Here is a 10,789-nt window from a genome sequence, read left to right on the forward strand (position 1 = left end):
TAGAGGGCAGTATTGGATGTGAGGACGCACTTCAAGTGCGATATTTGAGAATAACATTGAAAAAGGTGTAGCTTTGTTCTGACAATTCAAACTAATTTTAAAAAAAATTGTAAAACAACCAGAAAAACCTGTTTTAAATAAGTTTCAACTAAAATTTTTGTTGCCACAACTTTTAAATGAAATTCAAAAGCTCTTTCTCGAACGTAGAGTACAATTATTTTGCCGGGAAATCAGTGCTTCGCAGTCTTTGCCGTCGGCTTTTGCTGCAAGTCGAAGCTCGCGAATTAGTCGCAAAGCTCCCCAATTGTCCACCCCTAGCGACAGCGCGGTGCAGTGTGAAAGCGGTGGGGCCTCTTCACTCACTCTGTCAAAGAGTTTCGGGGTGGCGCTTTTTTGCTGCACTCACCCGCTCTTATCGTCGCGGTGCGCTTCCATCAACCGCAAACTCAGAGCAAGCACATTTGCTCTCCGCCGAGTGTCAGCCGCGAGCCGCTGGGGGTGGAAGAATGGGGGTGTTTTGAGTGTGTGGCCAGGATGATGAAGAAGGATGTGCAGGAGTGAAAAAAATCACGCGACAGGGAAAAAGGACCCTCTCTAAATCCATTACCATGCATTATGTGGGGTGGATGACGAGGGTGAAATGAGGGAGAACATACACCAAATGATGGACACTTTTCGGGGTGGTTTTTGCGGGAGAAAATCCGCGCTGGAGCTCCAGCAAAAAGTGCATCATGAGGGAACATTCCACGAGTTGAATTCGCGGGCTTTTTTTCTCAACGCCGCTCACGCTGTTTGGCGATGTGCGAAAGAATCATAAACAACAATCACACGCGAATAGTTTTCTAAACATTTAATCGCATAAATTCACTCGGGTGGCACTCAAATTTTCCACCACCAAAGCGCGCCACGAGGGGTGTTGAGGAACGCGCGGACATCAAACTATAAATTCCATAATCCATATTTTCGTATTATTTGCGCGGTCAGAGTCATAAAACATAATTCTCTCGCTCACCCCCTCACATGGCGGGAGAGCTTTTTGCGGGACAGCCCAAGCTTTCACTCCGGACGCATTTTCAGTGGCCATATTATTCCATCCAATATATTCTTCACATTTCTGTCTCCCTTCTGCACACGCCACGCCATTCAATGTCTCTCCCGGCCATATATATGGCAAACAATAATAATGAGACATGGTATATTACTTGATTTATATCCTTCATGCCGTCAATAAAGCGCTATTATACCCAATCCCACCCAAAACACACACACACAATCAGTCATTAAAACGAATGGAGCGTTTCGGAGGGGGTGATAAAGTTTCATCATCCCCCCAAACTGAACAAAGACGTCTCATTTGCCCTTCACACTTCTTGCATTATTAACTAAAAATTTTTTTTTATCTAAGCTCATCGCCCTCGAAGTATTGAGATAATTCTTCTTATTAAATTCCGAGCGCTTTTGGAGACATGAAATTTTTATCCATGAACTTTTCGGGAGTCCGAGAGACACGATGAGAGCTGCGAAGGGCGATAATTGCATGGAAAATTTCTCCATTGAGCACATTATGCTGAAAATTAGCATTGTGAAGCATGTGAGAATAAACTTACCTGCACAGAGAGAGATTAAAATTTTCTTGCTCTCCGCAGAGATGAACTTTCTTCTTCTTTTTTTTTTTAATAAAAGCACAGAGTTCACTATAGAATCGGGGCATGTTATAGACGAAAGCTCCTTATTCACCCATAATGCTTCCGGTTGCAACCCTAAACCAAGCCTAGAATGAAGACCTTCAATTGAGTGCCGCCTGGAAATCGTCTTTTCCCGGGGAGAAAATTCATAATTTCATAATTTTACACTGTGCTACGTGTAAATGATCCACCTAATGTCCTTCTGGCAGCGCCCAACCCTCGACAACCCCCGGCGCCGCAGCCCTCGGAAGGGGCGAGACAAGAGAAAAGAGTGGAGAAATGTATGAGTGCGAGGTGAGTTGGTGAATATAAGAAGCAAATTTGATTCTTAAATCTCTTTCTCGTGCTATATTTACACAACCCATTCCCATGGAATCCGCCCTTACTTCTTCTCAGGCTCTCCCTCTCTCACTCAAAATATCACCCTCACATAATTTTTGATGGGCAACCATTCTCCATCCGATATTTCTCATCATATTCTCTCGCTCGCATGTGCCAAATTTTCCAAACATGCCCGCCTTTGAACCCATTCCCGGGCACAAAATGTTGCCCCATTTCCAGGGGTGGAAACTGCATAACGAGTAATTTATAAATATGTCACGTAAATAACGACCCCCTGTGCAATATTCACTTGGCCGTATCTCGGAAGCCACGTCCCAATTTGATGGCATCCACAAGACTTTTGTGAGAGTTGCTCCACAGAATACACGCAACACGACTCCTTCGCCCCCTCACCCTCGCCACCCCCCGGCAAACCCAGCGCTCGCATTTCATCCCCGGATTCACGTGTGGTCCAAGGATCTCCGCCGAGGCGTCTCGTGTCACTCGTCCCTCAAACGCCCGACCGTGTTTCGTCGCCGGGCGCTTCCGGGGGCGGGGAAGCGCCCTTGTGCGATTGTGCACTTGGTGGGCGCTGTGAGGGGGTGCTCTTCAATGGCTGGGATGGATTACAAATTGCGCACGGATCTCACATCTGTTAATCATCCATTTGGACGGCATAACTCATTAGAATATTGTATTGTCGGGTGGATTTATGGTGACAAGGCCCATTTTCAAAAGCACTCCGCTCCCCAGCCGCCCTCCCGCGCGCCCCCTCGGCACCAGTGGCCCCCAGAGCATTCCTCCAGAACGGCGCTTTCGCGCTTCTCCCGTGAATTCTATCGCCAGTTGCTGTCGATAATCACGCGCGCTGCTCGCAATCGAAAACTTTTCCCCGCGCTCTGATTTGTTAGGCGATAGAAAGGGATTTTCCGGCGAAGGAATTTGCGGTGGTTTAACTGACATGAGCTCTGAGGGTTAACTCAGAATAACATATGTATAGAAAGCACTTCTGAAATGTGAATTAAACCCGCCAAAATGTTTCATATTATTTATTCTTTCAAAACGTCTAAACTTATGATCTACACAATATCATATTCTAAGCTAAGCTCACTGGAAGCTCAGCATTAGAAACCCTATAATAACGATTATAACAATATTCATAGAAGAGCATCGTTAGAAAATCTTCAGACACGGACCCAAATCCGAAACTATAGCTTTGCAAAATCCAGATGTTGCCACTATTCGGAAGGCCCAGAAAGGCAGCGGCACGGAATGAGGCCAAGCGGTGTCAGGCTTAATTGTCTCGGGATGAAATTCGGTGGAAAATGAGCGACCCTCGCGAGCTTTAAGCTCCCGCCGTGAGGGTGGAAATTGACAGCGAGTGTCGTTATCTTGTACGCAACAGTACTTACGCATCATTCGCTGTGTTATTTATTTTATCACCTCCGAGGGTTGCACAGGGGTGAGCGGCTCTCGCAGCCCCGTTAATACACTTGACTGTCGTGTTCCGGTGACTGTTAAACTCTCGTTATCCCCTCTCTCGGGCTCTCGCGCTCTCTCGGGCGCGCTCTCGCGAGAGGCGCGCTGGTGTGTGCGAACGAGGTGAGGAGAGGCGCTGCCGAGGCGGCCGAGAGAGACGGAGGGACTGCATGTGTGTAGTTGTCGATGGCATCTCTTTTCGGCGCACGCACAACAGGACCAATCCGCTGACAGATGCACACGAGAGAGAGACTGTTGACGATCAAGTCTTGTGGAAAATGTGAAGCATCAGCGGCATCAGTCAGTCATCTGTGGACAGGCGTTTGGGAAAGAGCGGAGAGAGAGCACCAGCCAGACGGCGAACGTCTTCGTGTTGGACACCTTCTTCTCCCACCCACTCTCACACAATTTTTCGCGGATGTGTTTGAGACTGTGCCGCAGTGCTCGTGGGTTAAAAGTGCCGTCGGGATTCTGGCAGCGCGAAAAAGTGACATTCTCCCGCACAGATTAGGGGATTTCGCGAAGGGACCTCATTGGAATTCCGAGTGACTTCCGTGTTGGGAAGGGTTAGTGTGCGCTCTTTGGGCGGAAAAATAGGAAGGATATATCCGAAAGTGTGGTGCGGAAAATCAGCCCGCCAAGAAGTGTGTGATACTCTTGGCGCCATCTCTGTTGGGGTGTCGTGAGTGAGAGCCAAATTGGCGCAAAGAGTCATTTATCACTGTATCTGGAAGAAAATGCAGAAAACTCACCCCTGATGATGCTTCACGAGGCTGTTATGTTGGAAATCTATCGACAGGCGCTCACGGCAAGGTAAAGCGCCAGCTTCCCCCATCCAACCCCCCTCCAGTGGGTGGCGTTTAATCCACGAAATGATGTCCTCAGTGTTGTGCAATTTATGATTAAAATTTATAATATTTTATAACAGAGTCATATTTGAATGGGAATTGATTTACGATGCTCACAGTTAGATGTTATTGGATAATTCTGTCATTGTCAATTCAACTTGATTTAGTGTTATTGTTTTATTACTCGCTCGCGTTTATTATATTACATTACACACACACACACAGCTGCAGCTGGGAAAAAGCGAGGGGTCACAGTGGCGAAATTATATTCTGCACAGTGGCTCGGACTTTACCCGTAAAATAGTCATTGCTGCAAATTATGACAAATAAATCATATTAAAATTATCTGGTACAGTACTTAAAATAATTATCACACAAACAGCGCTTTCGGGAGTTTCGCGGGGCTGCAGAGGGGTGGCTTTGTGGAGAGTTCCAAATATGCTGATTTAATAATGGCAATTGCATCACTCTTACCAGATATTTCCATCTATATTTCCGCGCTCTAATGCGCCACTATAGTTGGGATTTCTTGGGAAACTTTGCTGATTCTCTTTGTCCTAATTGCGCTCTTCTCTTGCAGTGAATTGTCCAGTCCGCGATGCCTGTCCAGGGATTCCTCGGTGGGCGGTCGCTGTCCCTCGGATGAGTCCATCTACTCGGGCCGCGGCTTGGCAGGCAGTAACGCCACGAGTCCCGTTGCTATCACTCTTCCCGCCACTCTTCCGCCAGCGGCCGCGGCCGCGCTGCTCCCGCCGCAGTCCGCCGCCATGGCGGCCTACCTGGGCGTGGCGGCCGCGGCGGCCCAGCAGAACCGCCTGCTGTTCAATTCCTCCCTGACGGCGGGGCTGGGCAGAGCGGGCTCGCCGCCACTGCTGTCGCTGCCTCTGGACAGCGACTCGCCAGTGCTGGACTTCAGCACGAAGCGCCCCACGAAGAGCGACTCGCGCGACGGTGATAGCGATGCTGTGAATCTGAGCAACAAGTCTGACAACGGGCCGCTGGATTTGTCGGTCAACCGGAAGCGGAATGCGGAGAGCCACTCGCCGCAGATGCCGAGCAGGAAGCAAGCCCGGCCGATTGACTACAAGACCGCGGTGTCGCCCTGGACATCGCCCGTGACGCCATACTTCGCCGCCGCCGTGGCGGCCGCCAGCATCTCGCCGAAGAATCACACCGCCGCGGCCGAGTGGGCCAACGCGAAGGGAAAGCTGGGCTCCGGGCCGACAGACGCCACGAAGGCGCTGGAGAAGATGTCGGAGCTGAGCCGGCTGGGCGGTGAGGACATCTACAAGCAGCACGGCGGGGCGCTCAGCCGCGAGAATACGGTGAGTAGCGGTGGGAGTTCGGGTGGGGGCAGGCACAGTGCCTGGCAGTCGCACTGGCTCAACAAGGGTGCCGACTCGGCCAAGGATGTGCTGAAGTGCGTGTGGTGCAAGCAGAGTTTCCCCTCCTTGGCCGCAATGACCACTCACATGAAGGAGACGAAGCACTGCGGCGTGAATGTGCCGCCGTCCGGTGGCATGTCCCAGCCGCAGCCGCATCCTCCGATTCCCACGTCGTCCTCCTCGTCGGGCTCCAGCTCGTCCAGCAAGCCCTCCTCGTCGGATCTCAATCTCCTGATCAAGGAGACAATGCCGCTGCCGCGCAAGCTCGTGCGCGGCCAGGACGTGTGGCTGGGCAAGGGCGCCGAGCAGACGCGCCAGATACTGAAGTGTATGTGGTGCGGCCAGAGCTTCCGCTCGCTCGCCGAGATGACTAGTCACATGCAGCAGACGCAGCACTACACCAACATAATCTCGCAGGAGCAGATCATCTCCTGGAAGTCCGCCGAGGACGGCAAGGGGCCGACGGGACCAGGGAATGCCAACAGCTCAAGTGCCAATCAGAACGCCGGACCCAACAGCACCGTGAGCGCCGTGCTCACGTGCAAGGTGTGCGATCAGGCCTTCTCCTCGCTCAAGGATCTCAGCAATCACATGGTGAAGAATGCGCACTACAAGGAGCACATCATGCGATCCATCACGGAGAGCGGCGGCAGGCGACGACAGACGCGCGAGAAGAGGAAAAAGTCGCTGCCCGTGCGGAAGTTGCTAGAGCTGGAGCGGGCACAGCACGATTTCAAGAACGGCGAGACCAACATTATGTCCAAGACAATGCGCGAGGCTGCTTCGGGGCGGATAACGTGCGAGAAGTGCGGCGACAAGATCGACACGGTGTTGTTTGTGGAGCACATCAGACAGTGTGTCGGCGGGGTGACTTTGAACTCTCACAGGGTCAAGCCGCCGTCTCTCTCGGGTGCCAACAGTATTCTCCCGCCGTCAGAGAGCGTGAGTCCTCTGACGCCCGGCAGTCGTGACGGGAGGAAGAGCATAGGGGACGAGATCCCGTCCCCGGCTTCCAGGCATATCTCTCCCAATGCTGCGGATCTCTCCTCGCCCAAGGAGGGCTCGCAGGACAAGACCTCCTCTTCCCCATCCGTTCTCAATGCTATTGAGCAGCTGATCGAGAAGAGCTTCGACACGCGATCAAGACACAGCGGCGGAATCCAAGGCCCTAATCAGAATGCGGCTCCTCTGGGATCTAGCATTCTGAAGCGTCTGGGGATCGACGAGAGTGTGGACTACACGAAGCCCCTGATAGATCATCAGACAATGAACTTGCTCAGGAGTTACCAGCAGCAGCAAGTGTATGGACGCAGAGAGAGGAGTGGCAGCGAGTCAAGCTCGTTCTCAGACCGCGGAAGCAGTCGAGTGGATTCGCTGACGCCGGAGAGAAAGGTGGATCAGCCACTGCAGTCGTCAACGCCAAGGCACACTCCTGAGAAGCAGGAGGCCGAAGATCTCAGCGAGAGCGCAGTGAAGATCAAGAGGGAGCCCGAGGATGAGGAGAAGCGAGAAGACACGCCTAGCGCAGCATTGGCGATCAAGAAGGAAACTGAGGAAGTCGAGGACGCTCGTGCGAAGAGTCCGGAAGATGCCGAGGGTGGAAAGTTACGCTCCAGCTCCCTGTCTAGTCCAATGCCGAGTCCCAGGCACACGCCGGTGACTCCGGCCGCGAGTCCCGGAAGTGATAGATCCACGCCAAGATCGCAAGTGAATGCCAGTGAGTCGAAGAAGGCAACAACTGGCGGCAGTTTGGGTGCTCTGTCCTCGATGTTCGACAACCTGACCGGCGGCGGCGCGTCAAATGCCGCCGCCAGCGAGGGTTCGGGGTCTGGGAAGAAGGGTAGCTCTCACCCGTTGGCAGCACTGCAGAAGCTTTGTGATAAAACCGAGACGAATCAAAATTCCCGCACGAATTCCGCCTCCAGCAACTCCTCGCTGGCCTCCAACAATCCTGGCGTGTCAACAAGTTCCACAGCTCCGGGCGCCATCTTGGCCTTCAGCTGGGCCTGCAACGACGCCGTGATGACATCGGACTCGATCATGAAGTGCGCCTTTTGTGATACACCCTTCATCTCCAAGGGCGCCTATCGCCACCACCTGTCCAAGATGCACTTCGTCAAGGACGACGTCATCCCCGATCCGATCGCCGTGAAGAGTCAGAAGCAGATTCCGCCGGCGTCGCAGTCGCCCAAGGGCTCGCCCGTCAACAGTGGCAACGGTGTGACGCCGAGCAGCTCGCGCGAGGGCACCTCAAGCGCCCCGGCGGCCGCCAACGCCGCGGCGCCGGCGAAGAGCCCGCCGCCGAGCGGCGTGGCGTTCGAGGAGAGCCCACATTCCAAATTCCTCAAGTACACCGAACTCGCCAAGCAGCTGTCGTCCAAGTACGTATGACATTCCTAAGGAGCAGCCGGAGTCCGGAAAGGTAAGCCCAGCATCTGAATCTCGTTGTAAAAAGCCTCCTGTGTAAAAAGCCCTCTGATATTCTCAGAAATATCATGTGATGCAACATATCTCTTGCGAAACTGTCGTTAGGAAGCCAAGATCGTGGGTGTTGATGTCACATCGCACCAGGTTTAAGAAAGTGAGAGAGTGAAAAGGCGAAAGATGAGCCCTTCTGGTGTAAATTGTAGCATCTAGAGAGATGAAACCTCATACTTTTTCTATTAAATGTAGGCTAAACCACTAAGAGAAGCCGCGTAGGTCGAGAAATCTGCATATAGAGATTAGGCACTCACTTTCGATGAAAAGCAAGTCACTATAGAGAGGAATCTTCATACAAACTGACGCTATACGAATATAACCTTTTGGAAGGAAATGGAGAAAGTTCAGCCCCAAAATTTCCCCTTGACGAACATTTAACCATTTGCCAAAATTTACGATGATGAAACATAGAAGAGAAATTTTATGGATAAATTGTAACACTGTATACGTAATTTTTGAGATGAAAAAGAAAAAAAGGATCTGAGAGAGAAGTTGACAGGAAAATCCTCCCTATTTGAGAACAAAGCCCTTTTCTAGAATGGAAAGAAAGCCGAAAACTTCTTCAAAATTTCTTTCATGCCGACTATTTTTTGTGATTTTATTGTATAGTGGCGAAGGAGAAATACTACGCAATTTGTATACCGAAAGTTTCAATCAATTAAGAAATAGTAGCATTACTAAAAAAAAAAGAGAGAAAGATAAAATAGTTGAAAACAAAGCAGACACGTTTCTGTAAGATATACGATCTGTAATACTTAAAGAAGAAGAGTCTATATATTTGCGAGAATCTTGAAGTGTGGAGAAAAAACGCACCTTCCCAAAAGGTATTAAGAAAAAAAGGATTGTACTAAATATAAATTTTTTGACTAGAGTAGAAATTTTAATGAAATGAAAAAAAAACAACTTTAAAGGCAAGATAAAACCCACAGCATTTAAAAAAAAGTCTTTTAGTAATTATATAGATAAATCATCACGGAACAACTTTCAAAAGAAATAGTAAAAAAAAAGAGTTGCAATAGTGTTGAAGGAAAAAAAGCGAGAAAAGAAGTTTAGTGAAGAGAACATGGAAAATCTTAATTATTCTATATTAAATAAAAAGGGCCGTGCATTTTAATAAAATTACTGTGTAAATAGAAGTCTTTTTGAATATAAATACAATTAACTGATGCAGCATTGATAAAAAAAAAATTGGAAAGAGATAGAAAACGGTGTGAGAAAATCCAGAAAAAACATAAATTGCTATTAATATTCTTGTCTCTGGAGAGCAAGAAAACTGCAAGTGTATTAATAGTAATAGAGAAAAGTAAATATAGAGAGTAAATCAATAATATTTATTACATAAAATTATATATTATTATATTGAGACTTAATAATATTAAGTAATATTGACAAAAAAAAATTCGTATAGGGGTAAGTGGGGCAGCTTCAGATTCAAAATGCTGTTCCAACTTTAGGATTTTTTCTTGAAAAATCGGCTGAATATATTGAAATATCACAACGCTCAAATAAACTCTCGTCTATTGAGCTTCAGAAAATGCCTTTCATTGGGCATTAAAACTGATCGTTTTTCCTCTAAAGGAGAATGAAAATAATATTGTAATTTATCTGAAACTGCCCCGCACGGGGATGTTTCGGATTGCTCTGGGGCAGCTTCAGATTTTCACTGATATTTACCATAAATTCCATTGTGGAATTGTAAAATCGCGGACAAATGATCACTTTGAAATCTCTTCTACACACTGACACTGTTTGATTCCCTAAAAATCGCCTTTAAAGTAATATTTTCGCGACTTTTCTGGACCCTTGCACGCACTGTCAAAATTTCTGAGCGAAAAGCAAGTTGCCCGTCATTTTTCCTGCATCGCAACGCCACCATGCGTGAGTGGTGGCAACTTCAGTGCCACCACAAATCAAATCAGTGCAAATCAGTGATTTTCGCGTGTATTTTCTCACTTTTCCACTAAGAAGTCGTTTAACGTGATGAAGCAATGCAGCACAGAACGGCACTTTGTGAAAAATCTTCAATATTTGCCACAAGAAAATTTCGACCGTGATGTTGCGTCAGACTGTCAGAGCGCGCTGTTGTCAGTCCGTGGCGATCCGAAACTGCCCCGTGTGCAGTGTTTGTGCATTTTCCACCACCCACTGAAAAGGCCGTGATCAGGAGGAAAAGTTCGGGCACATTTAGAATCTCTACTTAATTCTCAATAACCTTTGATTGTGTTTCACGCGAATTGTGGCTTTTTTAATGGAGAAAACACGCAATCAATTCGGCAGCAAAATTCTAGTTTGTGAGTGATTTTCAATTTTCACTTATTTTATCTAAACAGTCAAGGCAATCCTGTGCAAATGTTCGTCAATTGTAGTCCTTAAGGACTACAAACATTGTGTGAAGACCAGGAATTGATTCATGTAAAAATCTCTGAGAAAATTAAGAAATCTGAAACTGCCCCAATCTGAAGCTGCCCCATTTACCCCTAATTTCTTGTAATCCAATTATTAAATTAAAGAAGAAAAAGAGATGAAGGATAAAGCAGAGATAGTACGAGTAAAAAAAAAACTTTGAAAATATATATTTAGTGAGCAGAGA

At 48.3% G+C, this 10,789-nt stretch overlaps 1 protein-coding gene across 4 annotated transcripts in view; it reads left to right on the forward strand.

The window, feature by feature from the left end:
• LOC132257863 (protein tiptop-like) overlaps positions 1 to 9,600 on the forward strand; it is a 101,692-nt gene extending 92,092 nt beyond the window's left edge. For 3 of the 4 annotated variants that reach the window (XM_059754904.1, XM_059754905.1, XM_059754907.1), the window contains one exon: positions 4,914 to 9,600. In XM_059754904.1, the coding sequence (XP_059610887.1) occupies positions 4,914 to 8,109 (3,196 nt within the window). In that variant the 3' untranslated portion in view covers positions 8,110 to 9,600. The remainder of the gene's footprint in view (positions 1 to 4,913) is intronic. The other variant, XM_059754906.1, reaches the window with a different exon arrangement.
• Positions 9,601 to 10,789: the final 1,189 nt, after the last annotated feature.

This window comes from Phlebotomus argentipes, unplaced genomic scaffold, assembly GCF_947086385.1.
Source record: "Phlebotomus argentipes unplaced genomic scaffold, Phlebotomus argentipes genome assembly scaffold_4, whole genome shotgun sequence".
Classification (NCBI taxonomy): Eukaryota; Metazoa; Arthropoda; class Insecta; order Diptera; family Psychodidae; genus Phlebotomus; species Phlebotomus argentipes.